The sequence below is a fragment of the Musa acuminata genome, chromosome BXJ3-9 (assembly GCF_036884655.1).
Source record: "Musa acuminata AAA Group cultivar baxijiao chromosome BXJ3-9, Cavendish_Baxijiao_AAA, whole genome shotgun sequence".
Lineage (NCBI taxonomy): Eukaryota > Viridiplantae > Streptophyta > Magnoliopsida > Zingiberales > Musaceae > Musa > Musa acuminata.
Genome location: NC_088357.1, coordinates 48,591,491 through 48,613,991, shown reverse-complemented (window position 1 = coordinate 48,613,991; position 22,501 = coordinate 48,591,491). Strand labels below are relative to the sequence as shown.

At 40.0% G+C, this 22,501-nt stretch overlaps 1 protein-coding gene and 1 pseudogene across 1 annotated transcript; one reads left to right on the top strand and one right to left on the bottom strand.

Moving 5' to 3' along the window:
- Positions 1-1,760: 1,760 nt before the first annotated feature.
- Positions 1,761-2,780, bottom strand: LOC135585697 (putative germin-like protein 2-1; annotated as a pseudogene).
- A 12,002-nt stretch (positions 2,781-14,782) lies between these two features.
- LOC135649155 (spliceosome-associated protein 130 A-like) lies at positions 14,783-20,719 on the top strand. The gene is made up of 3 exons (XM_065167272.1): positions 14,783-17,419; positions 19,421-19,912; positions 20,293-20,719. Exons 1-3 carry the CDS (start codon positions 14,783-14,785, stop codon positions 20,428-20,430), a joined length of 3,267 nt encoding a protein of 1,088 aa, XP_065023344.1. The 3' UTR covers positions 20,431-20,719.
- The last annotated feature ends 1,782 nt before the right edge of the window (positions 20,720-22,501 follow it).

The following is a 22,501-nucleotide window of genomic DNA, read 5'->3' as shown; positions in this document are numbered from 1 at the left end:
AGTTCCGGGTACGAATTGGATTCCCAGATTTGCTGATGTAATGGTGGAGTATGTGTCGTCGGTCATATCCATTCCACCGAGTTAGATCAATCTAAGCCCGTATTTAAATCCGTAATCGAAGTCTCGGCCACGTCACTCTTCCGTGTTGGGAGCGGGAGTTCGGTGGACCAGAATGAGCGCCGTGGGAGCTACTCAACATCTCACAGGCCTATCCGTTCCCGCCGGATCACCTGTCGCTGTTGCCCCGGCGGCTTCCGTGGCAGCGTGCTATTGGTCGAAACATCTTGTTGTAACCTCGGTTGACTCGAATCAGGGAACGGCTTACCGAACCATTAGATACGGTCAACGGTCAAAGTAGGCTAGTATTATCTACAGATAGAAACATCACAATACCAAGCCAGCCACCTCTTCAGACTTCATTCGCATGGGCTATTCCAGCGGAAGAATGATTGAATCACCTCACATTCGCAAAACAGGCTGATGACGCATGGCCAAAGCCCAGAAGCTCATTGAACTTGGCTGCATCCGGCGCACCACCACCACCAAAAATACAAATCATATCAGAGGCTTCTTCTGAGAACTCCTGCATAAAAGAAAAAGATAGGCTTCCTGGACAAAGTTTGACATCACTTGGTTAGAAATCATGAGCCATGAATGGTACACGACGACGACGACCTCATGTCAGAAAGCACAGCGAGATGCAAATTATTATATTTATGAACATATATGGTGTTTTTTGCTGACTACTCTTTGCTGCATGCAGACCTGAGATCTGCCTGGAATAGCTTCTCAGAGATATCCCGGGAAAAGAAGGATTGAAGTTCCTCAGTTTGTGCTGTTTTCATTTCACCGAGAACGGAAGAGAGGACCGTGTGCCAAGATCATGCCCGCCGCGCAAAGGACTACAAGTGAATAAGCAGCTAATAATATTTTTGTATCTTGAATCTTGCACTTGAAAATTGTACTTGTTGAAGGTAGTATTTTTGTATTAACAGATCTTCTCCGGGTCTTCTGAGATTCTACGATGCTCCGGTAAGAAACAACAACTTCATTAGCTGTTCGAAGGTGAAGCATCAAGAATGACTAGGAAAAGCGTGAATGATTGAGGCATAGAAATGCACAGTTCAGAAAGAGTTGGCATCTGTGTTCCGAGGAAGAGCACATGGACACACTTATTAATAAAGGAAGAGCACATCAAGCTTTGTCACTAAAGTCTCTCTGACTGCACCAGACGGAGAAAAAAAAAAAAAAATCATCATCTTCCTCGTCTCCTCTTCAACCCCAATCCTATGATTAATTTTGGTGACTCGGAAGAAACAGTTCAAGTTTCGATTGGTAACATGGAAGTATCATCATTTAGACGATAAAGAAAGAAAACTAAATTTTTTAGTTTATGAAGACGAGATCGTGTTTGTTCAACCTGATTCCCGATGAGATTTAGCCGAGAATATAGCTAAGCATATATCCTCAGAAGAAGAAGACATGAGTTTGCTACCAAACATGAGTGAGTCACTTTGGACACACTTGCGGGCATGCAAGCAATGTTGTTTATCTAAAAATCTGGCTTCCATAGAAAAATCATTAATCTCGTGCAACTCCACATCAGATATGACAGGCGATACTAGTGTATGCAATGCAACGATGTCATGCTGTTTATCCAAAATTCTAGCCAGTAATGCGTTGCTCTTTCATAGATACATCATTAGTGGTGTGCAACTCCACATCAGATACGAAAGGCAATACTACTGCTAGCTCGAAGATGCAGGCAGTCTCTCCTTCCTTCCTTCTAAAGGAGACTTGTTTATTCATAACATAAATCACACATGACGTACTTGGAGTAATTACAATCATTTATTATGCAAGCATATATATATATATATATATACATACTCGACTCGACCATACGTGAGTATTTTGTTGGCCTGTATGCATCTTAAGAAGCGGTACCACACCCTAAGCTTCTTGAGCGATGTCCACCCACTGCTGCTTCTGAAGCCAGTCCACGGTGGTCTTGTCAAGTTGGACGGCCTGGGCAAGAATGTAATCGGGGATGGACGGGTGCGATCCGAACAGTGCGTTGGCTACGGTGACGAGGCCAGGGCTCTGGCTGCCAAAAGAAGCGAACGCCACCGCGTCGGTGTCCCCGACATTGAACTGGAAGTGGATGAGGCCCTGTGGGAACACGAACGCGTCGCCCTTCTTCAGCTTCTTAGCGAAGAGAAGGTTGCCCTGTTCGTTGTTGGACGTGACGAAGCCTGCGTAGAGCGTCCCTTCCGCCACATGCAGTATCTCCGACGAGTGTGGGTGCGAGTGAGGAGGGTTGAGACCGAAGGGCGCGTAGTCGATGCGAGACATGGCGACGCCAAGGGTGTTGAGGCCCGGGAGTCGGGCCGCGTTGACGAGAGTGATGTTTGCGCCGAGCCGGTTGGCGGTGCTTGCGGTCTGGTCTAAGCCGGTGAAGTAGAAGTCATCCGCCGTGGCATCCTTAGGATTCTTGCAGGCGAATCCGTTCACAAACACTGCAGCATGCATGACGAACAAGCTTTAGCAACTTGAGCAAGTACATACACAAAGACCTAGCGAGCTACGAGGACAACCACGCCGACCATTGGAGTCGTAGTCGGCAACGCAAAAGTCTTGGAGAGGACTCGGATCAGATGCCCATGCAAGCGAGGAAACCAGGGCAAGAAGAGCAGTAATGAGGATGATCCTAGCAGCCATCTATCTGCCCACAACTGTCGTAAAAGATTAATGAAGGAGTAAGATGAGTTTGAGAATGGCTAGCTAGAGGAGCGGGGATGCATATATATAGAAGGCTACCACCACGAACACTTGGGTTTGGTTAACCAGTTGACGGTGTATGTATTCCCCACGTTATGATATGATGCCGACTAGTTTTGTTGATAAAGACTGATGGCAAGCTGGCAAGATTGAATCAGCTTTCACCACTAAATAATGCTAAAAAGGAAACCATCAAAAATCATTTTCGAAGCATCCACGAGAAGGGAGTATGCATGGATGGGATCCTGCCATCGTAAGTTGGTTTGTGAATTTGGCGTTTTTTCTTATCAGGACAAGAAGCTGCGAGCAATCTGTGTTGCTTATCCTCTGCACCAGACTCTATCTACTTCACCAGCTTGGTAGCCTTATTAAGCTCTGACTCCCTTGTTTGCTCGACTTTCTTCGTTCCACGTCGCATGCTTCTGCGTGGAAGTGCATGCATTCTTCACGTTAAGATCCTCTCTCTTTCTTCGATCACCTCTCATCCTCCACGAGGAGACAAGCCCAGAATATAAATTTATATATATATATTTACATCAGAAACATGGAACTCGTGGTATGAAGCCAATTCGCTGTGTTTCTTGTTGGTCACTTGGTTGCCGTGCCACACAAGTCAATTCAACAAGTGCATGGGATGATCTTATCTCTCACGATCTACTCTCTCTTTGCACTGTAATAAAAGAAAGAGCAAGGAAGATAGATGGAAGTCGTGATGGGGTTTAACACAATGGCGTCAAGAAATGAGATGTACATAAATAATTCTATGAGTTATTTACGTGTGAATTAGTAACTGATAGAAACAGACAATGCTAGTTTTATAAAGCTTAAGGTTAGGTTAGTAATGTCGTTTGTCTTTGTGATGTTAGTATGTGGTGGTGTCTTGAAAACATATGAAATCCATTGTCAAAATGGTGTGCGGTTGATCATTTCCGTGTCAAAGAAGATCGATGGTAGTCAAAGAACCAACCTATTTTTTGAGCCAACCCAATGCTTCTATGCTACCAAACTTTAGTATGCAATCGTGGCATCATAATCGAGGGTATGAGGAAGAAGATGAGACCAATTTGTCTTGCTTTATTTTCTGCGCTGAACTCCACTGCGGCAGCCGAATGGAATGCCTTTGACTCCTTGTTTACTTGTTGAGAAAGGAACTTGAATTCTGAAACTTCTTCGACGTGCTTCTGCATGGAAATTTTCGTTGCTTCTTTCATTAAAGAGACAAAACAAGAAAGCTTAAATGATCTGACATCTTATTCTAATTTGAGCCCTTTCTTTCTTTCTGCTCAAACGTATTCTAATTTGATGCGTCCGAGTGATAGGATTTATTTTAATAGGTATAATTAGATAAAATGAAAAATAAGAATTCTAATCAAGCTTGTTATTTTCTATTGGAACAATAAATAAGGGCATGCTTTGGGTTTTCTTATAGTGCTTTGAAGCCAGAAGCACTATAAGAAAAATCTAATTGTTTGTTTTAGGTTTACTTACTATTAAGTCAACACTTAGTTAAAATAGTTTGAGCTTATAGTTTTTCTTGTTTAGTAGTCTCATATGTTTTTATGGCTTATGAATATTTTTCTAAGATATTTATAATTATCTCTTTTATAGTAAGAATTTTGCTCCTTCGTCTTCTGTGGATATAGGTCAATTGATCGAACCACGTAAATCTGATTTTCTTAACGATCGTTATGCAATATTCAAGCTCTCGCAGCTCAGTTCTTTATCTGATTGTTTGATAAACGTTATACACTTTCAACGCCGATCTCATCCTAATAAACAAAAAGAACTCTCCGTATTAGATCTTGGTTAAACAGTTGCACAAGGCATACAAGTCAACGATTGAGTTGACGTGCATGAACAACGTGTGTTGAGGCTGACACCGAGTTCAACTTCGACGACATGAATCCCGAGTTCTAAGTATATTAGCTGTGGGAGTCGCACGTACGTCATCAGATAAGCACCGAGAAAAAGCTTCAGAAAAAAAAGTCTATACAGAATAAAACACAAACAAAACTGTTGATTAATAGTGTCGGAGTTCCTTATCGACATCAGTCCAACGTCAGACTATAAATCTTTAAATATCAAAATTGCTGATGAATAATGTTGGAGTACCATATCGACGTCAATCCAATATCAAGTTGAAGGTTTCAGCAATCAGTAACACGTATGACTGGATGTTGATGTTAATACTCGATGGTTTGACCAAACTATCATGATGATAGAGTAATCATCCTCTAACTACAAAAAAATTCATCTTTTTTTTTTTGGACCCATTAGTCCAAAAATATTTTAGATAATTTATCAAAAAATATTTAAATCCTTTTATTTAAATATTTTTACCCAGAGATGCTCCTTTTATTTAAATCCTCAATAACGTACTTCACTAAATCATTAATAGGTTTGGCTCAATCGGAATGACTTGATTAGGGTTAAATTGATTTGGGTCGGATCTCTTCCGTAAACCGATGAACCATCTCCACCTCTTCCTCTTCTCACTCTATAATCTCTCAATCGACCCAAAGGCTTCCTCCTCCTCTAACGCCATCTCCTACTCTACCTCTACCCCTTCCTCCTCTTACTTTATCTCCACCACCGTCTTGTTCTCTCACTTTGTCTTAAAAAAAATATATATATTAATTTTAAATTAGTTTCATTTTGAGTGTTACTAGGTCAAATATTAGTTTTTTTTTCTTTATGAAAACGAAAAAAAAAGGGTGAGAAATACGTATTCACTTGTAGTTGGTAGGTTGGACTGAATCTTTACCACAATTTTGTCTGTCTGATGTTGGAGTCCGGTTACTCCCTACTAATTAAGTTCTCGGCCGTCATCCGGATGGCCGTCGACAACGATACTTTCACTAAGGGTACTCTAATTATTAGGTGACGAGAGCCAGGATGTACAGACCGAGGCTTTCAGAATTCTCAGGCGACTGCTGACCACCCTTTTGATTTTGCCGCATGGCCCAGTTGCCAAGAAATTTCTCTTGGCCAAGCAGGTGTTGGTCCAATCCATACGTAGACTTGGACAATTTGGGTCATAAGCCCAAATCAACTAATTAGAGATTAGAGAGAACAAAATTAGCGTGAGATTAGTATGAGCGTACGGGAGGAATAGAGAGAGAAAGTAAAATTTCTGAGTTTTTCTGCTTGACGATCGGTGGCCAAACATTATCAGTTTCGGCCCAAATTTTATGTAGAGAATCCTTGCAGCAAACTCTACAATCCTAACGGTGTTGATCTACAGTTTACCCTCTCTAAGGTACTTTCTTACGATATTCACTCTGTGAGACTTAGAATTCTCTTTTGAGGAAATCCTGATCAAGATATACTATTCTTGAGCCAAGATCTATGATCTTGATGTTATTCTTATTCTTGAGCCAAGATCTATGATCTTGATGTTATTCTGATTCTCTAGTTATTCTAGAGAAGACCTATGTAAACCTGTTATCATTATTATTGATAGTGGAAGTTTGAGGTGGACTGGGGTCCCGTGGTTTTTCCCACATTGGGTTTTCCACGTTAAAAAGATTTGGTCTCACTGTGTGATTGATTTATTGCTCTATTGTTTATGCTGTGCTGATTGATTTAGCATTTTGATATCAAGTTGGTATTTTGATGAGGAACCTATTTTGATACACAAAGAGGGAAAAGAATTATTCCGCATTAACAGGTTTCTTCCCAACAAGTGGTATCAAAGCCAGGTTGTTTGGTGCTAGTTTTCTTGTGTGATTGAAATGGAGTCAGATGGTATGATTAAATTGAACTCATCAAATTATTCCACTTGGAGGCGTCTGATGGAAAATTTGCTCTATTGCAAATATTTATATAAGCTTATCAAGGTTAAAGATAAACCTTCTACTATGGACGATGAAGAATGGGAAGTTCAACATAGAAAAGCTATTGCCTATATTAGAAGATGGATGGATATAAACTTGCATGAGCATATTTCAGATGAAATCAGAGCTGATGTTGTTTGACAAAGGTTAGAAAATCTCTTTACGAAAAAGACAGTGGGAAATAGAATTTCTCTCCTCAGAAGGCTTGTAAATTTGAAGTATAAAGATGGTGGTAACATTGTTGAGCACATAAGCCTATTTCAGAGTCTTGCAAACAAGTTGGTTGCTATGAAAATGAATATAGATGATGAGATGCAGGGATTATTACTTCTCAGCTCTTTACCAGAAAGTTGGGAAAAGTATGTGGTGACTATTTGTAACTCCACGCCAGAGGAGACTCTAACCATAGATATGGTTAAAGACAGTTTGCTAAATGAAGATGCAAGAAGGAAAGAACAGGGTGAATCTTCTTCTGGTGCATTTGTTACTGAAAAACAAGAAAGACGTGGAAGAAGTTATAGCAGAAATCCATATGGTTATAGAGGAAGATCCAAGTCTAGAAGAGATATCAAATGTTTTCAGAATGAAATGAAGGTAATAGGTTTTAGAAGCAAGAACAGAATGAAATGGAGAAAAATGAAAAAGAGACCAATACAGTTGCTGCTGAAGGTAATATCACTATTGTTTGTGATGAAGGTTGTGTCAGTCTTGTAGTTCAGGACAGTAACTGGGTAATTGACTCTGGTGCTTCATTTCATGTTACTTCTCATGGTGATTTCTTTAGATCTTACACTGTTGGTGATTTTGGTAATGTTAGAATGGAAAACAATGGTATATCTAAGATTGTGGGTATTGGAGATATTTGCTTGGAGACCAGTATTGGGAGCAAATTAATACTCAAAGATGTAAGGCATGTTCCAGATATTCGTCTTAACTTGATATCTATAGGTAGACTTGATGATGAGGGCTTTGCACATTATTTTGGTGAAAGTAAATGGAAACTCACTAAAGGTTCTCTAATTGTGGCAAAAGGAAAGAAGATTAACTCTTTTTATGTCATGGAAGCTAAGCTAAACAAAGGAGAGATTAATGCAATTCGAAAAGGTGAAAGTATAGATCTTTGGCATAAGAGGCTTAGACATATCAGCGAGAAGGGACTTCAAACTCTTGCTAGAAAGCAGTTCTTACCAGAGTTGCAAGGTACATCTCTTAAATCTTGTGATTATTGCTTAGCTGGAAAAACACATAGAGTTGCATTTTAGACATATCCATCATCTAGAAGATCTGATGTTATTGATATAATTCATACTGATGTTTGTATTATGCAAATTAGAACTCTTAGAGGTGCTCTTTATTTTGTTACTTTTATTGATGACCATTCTAGAAAAGTGTCGGCTTTTGCTTTGAAATCTAAAGACCAGGTACTCGATGCTTTCAAGGAGTTTCATGTCAATGTTGAAAGAGAAACTGGCATAAAGCTAAAGTGTGTTCGATCAGATAATGGTGGCCAGTATAGGGGTCCTTTTGAGAATTATTGCAGGTTTCATGGTATCAGGCTTGAGAAAACAGTTCCTAAAACTCCTCAGCAGAACGGTGTGGCAGAAAGGATGAATAGAACCATTGAAGAAAGGATTAGGTGTATGCTTTCCCACGCCAAGTTACCAAAGTCATTTTGGGGGGAGGCTATGAGAACTACAGTTGACCTGATAAATCTTTCTCCATCAGTTCCTCTGCAAGGTGATGTTCCAGAGAGAGTATGGAGAGGAAAATATATATCTTATAATCATTTGAGAGTCTTTGGGTGTAAAGCATTTGTTCATATTCCCAAAGATGAGAGGTCCAAGCTTGATAATAAGGCAAAAGCATGTATCTTCTTGGGATATGGTCATGAAGAGTTTGGGTACAGATTATCGGATCCAGTGAACAAGAAGATTATTAGAAGCAGAGATGTTGTGTTTCTTGAAGACCAATTGTTTGATGATGGTGATAATGTTGAGAAGCCAGAAACCTCTGTTTATATTCCTTGGAGTTTGGGTCCAGTTCCTTCACCTGTAGTTCATGATGATCATGGGGGAGATGAACAAGAAGATTGTGATGAGAATACTAGTGATGATACACCTACAATTGATGATGCTGAACCAACTGAACAGGCACCTCCACCACTAGTTGAGATTCCATTGAGAAGATCCACTAGAGAGCGACAACCCTCTACCAGATATCCTCCACATGAGTATGTTATGCTTACTGACGGGGGAGAGCCAGAAACTTACCAAGAAGCTATTCTACATGAGAATAAGAGTGAGTGTGTTAAAGCCATGCAAGAAGAGATGAGATCCTTGCTTGAGAACCACACCTATGACTTGGTAAAGCTGCCGAAAGAGAAGAAAGCTCTCAAGAATAAGTGGGTTTATAAATTGAAGACTGAAAATAATAGCTCACAACAAAGATACAAGGCACGACTAGTTGTGAAATGATTCAGTCATAAGAAAGGTATTGACTTTGAAGAAATATTTTCTCCGGTTGTGAAAATGTCCTCTATCCGAGTTGTTCTTGGTTTGGCTGCCCACTTGAATTTAGAAGTTGAGCAACTTGATGTAAAAACAGCATTTCTTCATGGTGACTTAGAAGAAGAAATTTACATGGAGCAACCAAAAGGTTTCAAAGTCAAGGGAAAAGAAAATCTGGTATGTAAGCTTAGGAAAAGCTTATATGGACTCAAATAGGCACCTAGACAATGGTACAAGAAGTTTGATTCCTTTATGATGAGCCAAGGGTATGATTGAACCACATCTGATCATTGTGTGTTTATGAAGAAATTTTCAGATGATGATTTTATTATTTTACTGCTATATGTTGATGATATGTTGATTGTTGGCCATGATGTTGGAAAAATTAAAAAGCTTAAAAGAGAGCTAAGTAAGTCTTTTGCCATGAAAGACTTAGGATCGGTGAGACAAATACTTGGCATGAAGATTCTTCGTGATAGGAAGAAAAGGAAGATTTGGCTATCTCAGGAGACTTACATTAAAAAGGTTCTTGAAAGATTCAACATGAGTAAAGCCAAAGCAGTTTGTTCTCCACTTGCAAGTCATTTCAAGCTGAGTTCAAAACAATGTCCTACAAGTGAGAAAAAAAAAGAAGAAATATCTAGAGTGCCTTACTCATCTGCAGTAGGCAGTTTGATGTATGCTATGGTTTGTACTAGGCCAGATATAGCTCATGCAGTTGGAGTTATTAGTCGATTTCTCTCAAATCCTAAAAAGGAACATTGGGCAGTAGTGAAATGGATATTAAGATATCTAAGAGGTACTTTCAGGTTGTGTTTATGTTTTGGTGATGATGAACCTGTGTTAGAAGGGTACACAGATGCAGACATGGCAGGTGATACTGATTCCAAGAAGTCCACTTCGGGATTCTTGATGACATTTGCAGGAGGAGCAGTCTCTTGGCAGTCTAAGTTACAGAAGTGTGTTACTCTATCAACCACAGAAGCAGAATACATAGCAGTTACTGAAGCCTGCAAGGAAGCTTTATGGATGGAAAAGTTTCTACAGGAATTGGGCTTGAAACATGAAGGATATACTGTTTACTGTGACAGTCAGAGCGCTATTCACCTCTCCAAGAATTCAACGTACCATTCTAGATCCAAGCATATTAATGTGAGATATCACTAGATTCGTGATGTGCTTGAGATGAAAGAATTACAGTTGGAAAATGTGCATACCAATGATAATGGTTCAGATATGTTGACAAAGTCTTTGCCTAAGGAGAAGCTTGAAGCATGTAGGCGAAGAGCGGGCTTAGTACAGCCCACCATATGAGCTGGATGGGGAGAATTGTTGGGTCCAGTCCATATGTGGGCTTGGACAATTTGGGTCATAAGCCCAAATCAACTAATTGGAGATTAGAGAGAACGAAATTAGGGTAAAATTAGAGTATGAGCGTGCTGAGAAAAAAGAGGAGAGAGGAATAGAGAGAGAAAGTAAGGTTTCTGAGTTTTTCTGCTTGACGATCGGTGGCCAAACGTTGTCAGTTTCGGCCCAAATTTTATGTGGAGAATCCTTGCAACAAACTCTACAATCATAACGGTGTTGATCTACAGTTTACCCTCTCTAAGGTACTTTCCTACGATATCCACTCCGTGAGACCTAGAATTCTCTTTTGAGGAGATCCATCATATGTGATGAAGATATGCTATTCTTGAGCCAAGATCTATGATCTTGATGTTATTATGATCCTCTAGTTATTCTAGAGAAGACATACTGTAAACATGTTATCATTATTATTGTTAGTGGAAGTTTGAGGTGGACTGCGGTCCCGTAGTTTTTCCCACATTGGGTTTTCCACGTTAAAAAGATTTGGTCTGACTGTGTGATTGATTTATTGTTCTATTGTTTATGCTATGCTGATTGATTTAGCATTTTGATATCAAGTTGGTATTTTGATGAGGAACCTATTTTGATACACAAGGAGGAAAAAGAATTATTCCGCACTAACATATTTCTTCCCGACAGCATGCATGGTTCAGAAACCTGGACCTGCACGGTTCTAACCTCTTATGTATGCACGAGTTGCTTGTGCACTAACATTCCTCGTTCGCCAAGTACACACACAAAGACGTAGCTAGCTACGAGGATAACCATGCCTACCATTGGAGTCGCAGTCAGCGACGCAAAAGTATTGGAGAGGACTCGGAACAGATCTGCACTCTCTTTCGAGAGTTGTCGTAAATTAAGATTCGAACGAGCAATATGATTTGAGAGTGGCCAGCTTTAGAAGGCTATTTGGTGAATTAGTCGATAGTGCATGTATTCTTCACGTTAAGATGCTGACCAGTTTAGTCGATAATGACTGATGGCAACAAGCTGCGGTAGTGAATCCGCCTTGACCACTAAATGTTAAGATCATATAGTTGTAGAATGACTGGCATTAAAATAAGTGTTTCTAATCCACTTCTACCTTTTTCATCAGTGTGTTATGGTCCACCTTCGAAGGTTTGCAATTGCTCCTTTTTCTCTTTGTAGGATATAAACAACCTCAGCACGTCATCCAACGTATGCAAAGGACAATACATAGTAGAAGTAATCATTCTATTTTAATGTAGATCTACATGATCTAGCAAATGATGTAGTACAATGAATCATTCTCGACACGTCGTTCAAGGATAAGGATGACATATAATTATTTTGCTTTGTTATACAAATATTAGATTGATGTTATTGTATATCCTTTCTCTTTCGAGAAAAAAAATCAAAATCATAATCTTTATATATGTGATTTAAATTAAAAGATGTGGATAGTAAATAAAATTTTATATTAGTACTTGTCACATTTACTAAAATGGTATTAAAGTAAAGCTGATATATTTTTACTCGGATGGTCTAGTATTTAAACAATAAAACTAAGTTAAATCACTAAAGTCGAATAAAACTAATAAATCAATTTATCAAAATGAGATAGACAATACCGAATCAGCTAAACTATGAATTGACTAATTGAGTATATGTGTGCACAATAAAATGAATACAAGCGATCATCGCGTATATTATAGAAAGAAGTATATTTATTTTATGGAGAAAAATTTACCCTCTCGAGAAATGATCAATAAGGTAAACAATATATTAGAAGTTAAACAATGGGATTATTTAGGCACAATCATAGTGGTGAAAAGTATTATTTATAGAATTCATTCTATAACTACCAAAACAAAGTAATGAAAGGATAAAATCTTTATTAAGTTTTTGTTAGTGACATAACATGGGAGCTGGGTCAAAATATATTTGTGAATGAGGCTATATATATATATATATATATATATATATATATATATATATATATATATATATATATATATATATATATATATATATATATATATATATATATTACTTTTCCTTTCTTTATTTGTTCAAAAAAAAGAAAGAACCAAGAATTCTAGGCTATATCTCCTATTAGAGTTTATTTTTAAATAAATTTACTATCCCTCTAAAGAGAGGTTAATCTATATTTTTTTTTACTTGAGCTATCACAATAACTCCTTCCTTATCAACATGTAGTGGATTAATTGACCCTGCTGTCTCATTCAGCACATGCACGTGCCGCACGTGGAGGTTGCCTGCCAAACATAAGCCTACATCTATATATATTAGAGCTTCGGGCGAAGGCCAACGTACAAGCCAATAGCCAAGTTTCTTTTTGCGTCAATTTCCATGGAGCATCTTCTCTTGGCTTCCATCGCCATGGTAGTAGCCACCATGCTCTTCTCGATCATCTTCATCAAGAAAGAATTCAGCAAGTCCGAATCCCAATACCCGCGACCTCCCCCTGGTCCGTGGAGGCTGCCCATCATCGGATGCATGCATCACTTGGCCGGCCAAATTCCTTTCCGCGCGTTCCGCCACCTCTCTCTCACTTACGGGCCTCTCATGCTTGTCAGAATTGGTCTGTACATCCTGGCTCTCGTCACCTAATAATTAGAGTACCCTTAGTCAAAGTATCGTTGTCGACGGCCATCCGGATGACGGCCGAGAACTTAATTAGTAGGGACTAGCCGGACTCCAACATCAGACAGACAAAATTGTGGTAAAGATTCAGTCCAACCTACCAACTACAAGTGAATACGTATTTCTCTCCTTTTTTTTTTCCGTTTTCATAAAGAAAAAAAAAACTAATATTTGACCTAGTAACACTCAAAATGAAACTAATTTAAAATTAATATATATATATATTTTTTAAGACAAAATGAGAGAACAAGACGGTCGTGGAGATAGAGTGAGAGGAGGAGGGGGTAGAGGTAGAGTAGGAGATGGCGTTAGAGGAGGAGGAAGCCTTTGGGTCGATTGAGAGATTATAGAGTGAGAAGAGGAAGAGGTGGAGATGGTTCATCGGGTTTACGGAAGAGATCCGACCCAAATCAACTTAACCCTAATCAAGTCATTCCGATTGAGCCAAACCTATTAATGATTTAGTGAAGTACGTTGTTGAGGATTTAAATAAAAGGAGCATCTCTGGGTAAAAATATTTAAATAAAATGATTTAAATATTTTTTGATAAATTATCTAAAATATTTTTGGACTAATGGGTCAACAAGAAAAAAAGAAGATGAATTTTTTTGTAGTTAGAGGATGATTACTCTATCATCATGATAGTTTGGTCAAACCATCGAGTATTAACATCAACATCCAGTCATACGTGTTACTGATTGCTGAAACCTTCAACTTGATATTGGATTGACGTCGATATGGTACTCCAACATTATTCATCAGCAATTTTGATATTTAAAGATTTATAGTCTGACGTTGGACTGATGTCGATAAGGAACTCCGACACTATTAATCAACAGTTTTGTTTGTGTTTTATTCTGTATAGACTTTTTTTTCTGAAGCTTTTTCTCGGTGCTTATCTGATGACGTACGTGCGACTCCCACAGCTAATATACTTAGAACTCGGGATTCATGTCGTCGAAGTTGAACTCGGTGTCAGCCTCAACACACGTTGTTCATGCACGTCAACTCAATCGTTGACTTGTATGCCTTGTGCAACTGTTTAACCAAGATCTAATACGCAGAGTTCTTTTTGTTTATTAGGATGAGATCGGCGTTGAAAGTGTATAACGTTTATCAAACAATCAGATAAAAGAACTGAGCTGCAAGAGCTTGAACATCGCATACGATCATCTGCATCCGCATCAAAGTATTACATTATGGGACCGGTTAATTGTGTCAAAATGTTACAATGTCAAGAACATGACAAGTCCAGGCAAATGCCACATATTAGAGATGTGGCTTGTATGATCAGAAGGGATAGCACAGTACAAACATGTTCAACATTGCATGCGTGTTTGCTCTATCGACTCACTCACAGGCCAAATTTGTTCAGCATTCTTTACGTAGGAACCAATTTTTCAAGCCATTGTATTTGAACACCCCACAAACTCCATCGGTCCTTCGTCATTGTTCTTTCTTCCGCCACATTTGAAAGTGAGAGTAGATGAGATATATAACATCATGCTAATTGCATTTCTTACATCGGCTGCCGCAGTGGAGTTTTGCGCATAAAATAATGCAAGACAAATTGCTCTCAACTTCTTCCTCATATCCTCGTCTTAGTAGCCAAAAGAAATTATGATGCCACGATTACATGGTAGTATAGAAGCATTGGCTTACATGGTTGCCGCCTGCGAGAAGCAGAAGCTTGTCTATGTCCTCAACCGTGACGCTGCCGCCCGCCTCACCATCTCCTCCCCCCTGGAGGCCCACAAGTCACACACCATCACCTACTCAGTCACCGGCGTCGACTGTGGCTTTGATAACCCCGTCTTCGCCGCCATTGAGCTGGACTACTCCGAGGCAGATATCGACCCTACGGGCCAGGCCGCTGCTGATGCCCAGAAGCACCTCACGTTCTACGAGCTTGACCTGGGGCTCAACCACGTCTCCCGCAAGTGGTCTGAGCCAGTCGACAATGGCGCCAACCTCCTCGTCACTGTCCCTGGAGGTGGCGACGGCCCCAGCGGCGTCCTCGTCTGTGCCGAGAACTTTGTCATATACAAGAACCAGGGCCACCCTGATGTTCGTGCCGTCATCCCCCGCCGTGCCGACCTTCCAGCAGAGCGTGGTGTCCTTGTTGTCTCCGCCGCCACCCACCGCCAAAAGTCCATGTTCTTCTTCCTCCTGCAGACCGAGTATGGGGACATCTTTAGGGTCACCCTGGAACATGAAGGCGACCGCGTCACCGAGCTCAAGATCAAGTACTTCGACACCATCCCCGTCACCTCCTCCATGAGCGTCCTCAAGACCGGCTTCCTCTTTGCCGCTTCTGAGTTTGGCAACCATGCATTGTACCAGTTCCAGGCCATTGGGGAGGCGGAGGACGTTGAGGCCTCCTCTGCCACTCTGATGGAAACTGAAGAGGGATTCCAACCGGTGTTCTTCCAGCCCCGAGGCTTAAAGAATCTGGTGAGGATTGACCAGGTTGAAAGCCTTATGCCCATCATGGATATGAGGGTCATGAATCTCTTTGAGGAGGAGACCCCTCAGGTGTTTACCCTCTGTGGCAGGGGGCCCCGATCCTCGCTGCGGATCCTGAGGCCAGGGTTGGCTATCAATGAGATGGCCGTGTCACAGCTCCCGGGTACTCCCAGTGCCGTGTGGACAGTGAAGAAAAATGTGAATGATGAGTTTGATGCTTACATTGTGGTGTCCTTCGTGAATGCCACGCTTGTGCTCTCCATTGGTGAAACCATCGAAGAAGTCAGTGACAGCGGGTTTCTTGACACCACGCCTTCGCTCTCAGTATCTTTGTTGGGAGATGATTCCCTGATGCAGGTCCATCCCAATGGAATTAGGCATATAAGAGAGGATGGGCGTATTAACGAGTGGAAGACACCTGGGAAGAAGACCATTGTGAAGGTTGGGTTGAATAGGCTTCAGGTGGTGATTGCTCTGAGCGGAGGAGAGCTTATTTATTTTGAGATGGACATGACCGGCCAGTTGATGGAGGTGGAGAAGCATGAGATGCCTGGGGATGTGGCTTGCTTGGATATTGCACCAGTTCCAGAGGGGAGACACAGATCCCGCTTCCTTGCAGTTGGTTCTTATGATAACACAATTCGGATTCTGTCATTGGATCCTGATGACTGCATGCAGATCTTAAGCGTTCAGAGTGTGTCCTCACCACCTGAATCCCTCCTATTGCTTGAGGTACAGGCTTCGACTGGAGGAGAGGATGGAGCAGATCATCCAGCTAGTGTCTTTCTCAATGCTGGCTTGCAGAACGGTGTTCTTTTCCGGACAGTTGTTGATATGGTAACTGGTCAGCTCTCTGATACTCGATCCCGGTTCTTAGGATTGAGAGCTCCCAAGCTCTTCTCAGCTACTGTGAGGGGTCGGCAGGCGATGCTTTGCTTGTCAAGTAGGCCCTGGCTTGGCTATATACATCAGGGACATTTCTTGCTGACTCCTCTTTCATACGAAACACTTGAATATGCTGCATCGTTTTCTTCCGACCAGTGTGCTGAAGGTGTTGTCGCAGTCGCTGGTGAAGCTCTGAGAATTTTCACAATTGAGCGGCTAGGGGAGACATTCAATGAGACAGTTGTACCTTTGCGGTATACTCCAAGGAAATTCGTGCTGCAGCCCAGGTGCAAACATTTAGTCATTATTGAGAGTGATCAAGGAGCATTCACTGCAGAGGAAAGAGAAGCTGCTAGAAAGGAATGCTTGGAAGCTGCAAAGATGGGTGAAAATGGAAATGCTAACAATAGGCAGCAGATGGAAAATGGTGGTGGGGCTGGTGATGATGATGAGGATGATGCTCTCTCTGACGAGCAATATGGTTACCCAAAGGCAGAGTCCGATAAGTGGGTATCTTGCATCAGAGTTCTTGATCCAAGAACAGGCAACACAACTTGTCTGTTGGAGCTTCAAGAGAATGAGGCCGCATTCAGCCTTTGCACGGTGAACTTCCATGATAAGGAGTATGGAACTCTCCTCGCTGTCGGAACTGCAAAGGGATTACAGTTCTGGCCTAAGAGAAGTCTTGCTGCTGGGTTCATTCACATATATAGGTTTGTTGAAGAAGGAAAGTCTCTTGAGCTTGTTCACAAGACACAAGTAGAGGGAGTTCCACTCACACTGTGCCAGTATCAGGGGAGGTTGCTTGCAGGTATTGGCTCGGTGCTCAGGTTGTATGACCTGGGCAAAAGGAGATTACTCAGGAAATGTGAAAACAAGCTCTTTCCTAATACCATTGTTTCCATGCACACATATCGTGATAGGATTTATGTGGGTGATATCCAAGAGGTACATCTTTCTTTACTTATGTATTCTTTGCCAATGTTTTTTGCAATGATCAACTAGTTCTCCAATTTTCAATGAAAACATATACACTCGTCTCTGACCATTATTTTAGCTTGTAGATCTCCTATTCATCATTTGATCAATTTCTGTTTCCTGCTTGGTGTTTTACGGAAGAACACTCTTATGGCTTTAGCTAGTGTCTAGTTACCTTATACCTGTAGTTGTGGACTGTTTGGTCGTAGAGGTGTTACACGCCTTAAGGATTTGGTGTGGGTAATTTCATACACATAGAAGGTATGTAAGAACACGATGGAAGTATGAGAGTTCCTTGCCATTCTAGAATGTATCAGCTGCTTGATTGTGTGGATAGTACTATTATTAATTATCAAAAGATATCATGTGGAGGTTTCTCGTGACAACCAGTCTGCAACCTCACCAGACTTACCTCCTAAAAGGAGAATGTGACCGTTTGGGTGGGTAAAGAACTATATACTTTGTTTCACCATATTAGATTGTCAATGAGGGATTGTTTGATTACCATAATCTTGCAATATCTAACAACCTCATTGGAACCCATTGGATCCCTTTATTTTTACCATAATCTTGTACCATAGGGTCTCACCAGCCATTGTCTAGGTTTATCTTTAACATGACTTGACCTACAATCATTTTGGCTTTGTATCTAAAAAGGACTACTTGTGTTGTCAATTTGCGGTTGGTTTTGACCTACAATCATGTTGGCTTTGTATCTGAATGAAAAATCTCTTAATAAAGAAGATTTGCATTTATAATACATCATATAACGGCAGCCTTTTATATTTGTATCAACTAGAGTACTGGATTTCTGATCCCAAGTAACCATAAAATATTATTTGACACCCATCTCAACTTAAACATGGTAGATGCTTTTGTAATGTTCGATAGATGTTATTTGAACCTAATCTGCCCTAGAGTTGATCAGAATCTTTAGTTGACCAAGCAGTATCAGTTGGCAATAATTCTTCAAGTATTTTGCTCCCATGATATTGCAATTTGTGTACTACTGATAGCTGAAAGATCAGTTGCAGGGAGGCAACGAACATATTGATATTTATTTCTGTTGTCACTTTGTTGTTTCTTTGACTCCTGTTGATTGTTATTAACTTGCATTATATTAAAAGTTGTAAGTGATTGGAAAAGATATCGAACTTTATTATTCAACCCAATTGTTTCTAAGGTGATCAATTCGGCTTTTAACAAATTGCTTTATGTTAAAGCACCTTGTTGTGCAAAGATGTAATTCTAATAGTAGTACCTGGAGTTAGAATTTAATGTAAATTGTATTCTCTAGTATGCCTTTTAATTTTTAGTCCATGGCATAAAAAGGTACGATGGTTATTGAAAAATCCTAGCAATCTCCAAAGTGTACAATCTGAGGTTAACAGTGTAGAATTTTCTCCCAAGAGTATGCAAGAGGACACCTCCAACAATACGTAGTCTCTGTGAAAACACTTGTGGGTGCTGAATGCTTTTTGCATGCATGAACAATTTTTGCCATCCTCCTACCTTGTGCACTTGGATATTCATGGGAAAAAATCAAAGTGGTTGTGTTGGACTTGTTCTTATCTTTGTTTTGCATATATTGGTGCATTTATGTTTGTGTTCCTTCAAGTATACAACAAGGTTTTGAATATCGTACCATACCGGTGTGTCGATCAGCTATCAGTATGGTACATACCGAGCTGTACCGAGCATACCAACACATGCTATACTAAGGTGTACCGATGTACCATCCATACTGGTCCTCTATCGGATTGGTACATACCACCCATACAGAACGGTATGATTTGATATTGCAAACTATGGTATACAGTACCTTATGACATGTATATTTGCACCACTATGTGGATTTCTTTTGAAAATGTGCACATACATGTGTACTCGTAATTCAGTGGATTACTTGCTATTGAGATCTTGTAGGTCATGTTTGCTAACTTTAATTGTCATTCTGGTCTTCTTTTGCAGTCATTTCATTATTGCAAGTACAGAAGGGATGAGAATCAACTGTACATTTTTGCAGATGATTCTGTTCCAAGATGGCTCACTGCTTCACATCATATAGATTTTGACACCATGGCAGGGGCAGATAAGTTTGGGAATATATACTTTGTCCGACTGCCGCAAGATCTATCGGATGAGATTGAGGAAGACCCAACAGGGGGTAAAATAAAGTGGGAGCAAGGGAAGTTAAATGGAGCTCCCAATAAAATGGAGGAGATAGTACAGTTTCATGTAGGCGATGTTGTGACATGCTTGCAGAAGGCCTCACTGATACCTGGAGGAGGGGAATGTGTTATATATGGAACAGTGATGGGAAGTTTAGGTGCACTACTTCCATTTACCTCTAGGGAAGATGTGGACTTCTTCTCTCACTTGGAGATGCACATGAGGCAAGAACATCCACCATTGTGTGGTCGGGATCATATGGCCTTCAGATCTGCTTATTTTCCTGTTAAGGTGAGCTATCAGGACCCATGCAAGGACATTTTTTGAACTTCTGATTTGAGGTTATGGATCTTGTCTCATTTTCGTATTATGGTTCTTTAAGCTAATTAGATAGTTGGGTTAGCAAGGAAGATTATGATTCATGATACTAAAATGAGATATGGTAATAGTGAACCATGTCATGTTCAGATTGATTCATCTGAACATATTCTGTGGTCTTGTTGTTGGTTTTTTATTTACAATAATTTGGATGGCTGAACAACCACCAGCTAGTGAAGGGTCCATTTCGTTGTTGCTCTTTGATTAAAATTCTTTACTGTGATTACTGTTCTTCATACTTAGATAATTATTTATGATTATCTCATGTATTGCTGATTTGAAACATTCTTCAGGATGTAATTGATGGTGATCTTTGCGAGCAGTTCCCAACCCTTCCTCCTGATTTGCAGAGGAAGATTGCTGATGAACTTGATAGAACCCCAGGAGAAATATTGAAGAAGCTCGAGGATGTCAGAAACAAGATAATTTGAGGATTGGAACAATGGGTTAGGAAGGGTTTTTTCCAGCAAGCTAAATGTTTGTCATATCGTGGTAGTGGCAATTATTACTTAATTGTGGTGTTAATAATCAGAGGTAATTTAGCTGCTAATGCTGTTGTCATGTTAGGAGAGCAACCTGCTGCTTTTCCCGTGATATTTTTTAGTTGCATTTTGAATTTAAATAGTATTGACATGCAAAACTTCTATCAGTTCAATTAGCTTCTCATTAGGGACGCTACATACTGATTCACAGTGAATGCATAAGATACTCTTTTTGTTCGCTGTTTTTTGTCGGTAATATTTCCTACAAGCAGCTAAATCTTTTGATAGTTCTACCTCTTTATTCTGTTCATCTGAGAAACCTGAGGTGCTAATTTCATGCTTATTATATAATTGATTCTGTTTTGAACAACCATCATTTGATTATTGGGTAAATCTTAAATTCAGATGGATCCCTGTTAGTGTCATTTTTTTTTGCAGTTATACTTGCCCATGGATATATATTGCTTACAGTGCGTTTCAATTTCGTCAGATAGTCTTTTCCGTCATCAAATTCGATTTCTGGTTCCAGTTTCATCGTATCGTATTGGGACTCTTGCCGTCATCAAATCTGATTTTTGGCTCGCATGAATGTTCAGTTTGTGTTCGTCACTTGGAATTCATATTTATCGGCGGTGTATAATTTGGTTCGATTTGGTAGAGTTTCGGTCGGCATACATGCAGTTGGAGAAACTCTATGTATTCTATTATTTTGACATTGTTTTGTTTTCTGGAATCATTTGGATGGGGCTTTCAGATAACAGGAAAGGTGTTGCCCGTCGTTTTGCTCGTTGTTCGTGAGAGAAATATCTTGCATGTGCTCGCTCAGGTAAAATTCCTGATCAGGGTCGTTCGGATTGAGAGAGAATGAGTTCTTCGGGAGAATCCGATTAGAGCGAGACTCGGACAAGATTTCGTATAGGTTTGATTTTATCATGCCCAATATATGGTCTTTGGGATTAGATGAATAAGAAATTATAAATACATGATAATTGAGGATATACAGGTCCAAAGTATCGTCTAAGGATTATGACATAATAGCATAGTACGTCCATAGTTGATGAGTTGAGTGAATTATTAGTTCTATAATAATTCATTATATCAGAATGAGTTTGACGTAAATGACTCACGACCAGTTCGGTATCGAGCCACGAGTAGATGTGCATATATAAGATATTTACGAAGCATCCGACTGAAAGATTGGATAAAAATCTAATGTGAATCGGATCCGTTAAGGGTATGCTTTTAGCACTTATATAAATAGGAGGAACTTTTCGATTCAGATGTGTGCATATATAAGATCTACGAAGCATTCGATTAGAAGATTGAGATAAAAATTCAGTGTGAATAGGATCCGTTAAGGATATGCTTCTAGCACCTATAAAAATAGGAGGAACTCCTTGATTCATAAGCTGGAGTTCTTGGTAGTCGTCCCTCCTATTCTCCTCGGTCTCCTCTCCTCCTCCTTGGCTCTAGCAGCCTCATGGTGCACGAGGAGAGGAAGATCCCACGGTGATCTGAGGCGTCCGTTGCTGCGTCCGTTATGTGGACTGCTATTAGAGAGGAGTATGCTAGTGCTCCTTCATCCTCTTTATCGGATCTGAAAATTTGGGGATATACGATCTCCCCAGGTAACACTTTTGACATGATACATGCAATTTTTCGGATCAACAGATTTTTCACGCACCAATCATCACACAACGACCAAGTACATAACTATTGAAAATCTGGTCTTATTTTGTTTTCCGCTATGCATGAGATGTCGACTCCCCACAATTTCTCAATAGTCCCAACAGATTAGGACTCTCCTAACTATAGTCCCAACAGATTAGGACTCTTTTGGCTAGAGTCCCAACGGATTCAAACTCTTCTAGCTAGAGTTCTAATAGTTATGAATCCAAAATAAGGTTTCATACATGATGTTTACATTCAAAATTCAAAATAAATTATTATTTAAGTTAAAAAAAAATAAAAGGAGAAAACAAGTGTGATTAGCTTTTTCTAAATTTATGCATCATTTTCT

Excerpts from the sequence above, each read along its gene's own strand:
- LOC135649155 (XM_065167272.1), top strand. The coding sequence starts at position 14,783 with ATGGTTGCCGCCTGCGAGAAGCAGAAGCTTGTCTATGTCCTCAACCGT. Across the intron at positions 17,420-19,420 it reads ATGTGGGTGATATCCAAGAG|TCATTTCATTATTGCAAGTA; the intron begins GTACATCTTTCT and ends CTTCTTTTGCAG. Across the intron at positions 19,913-20,292 it reads CTGCTTATTTTCCTGTTAAG|GATGTAATTGATGGTGATCT; the intron begins GTGAGCTATCAG and ends AACATTCTTCAG.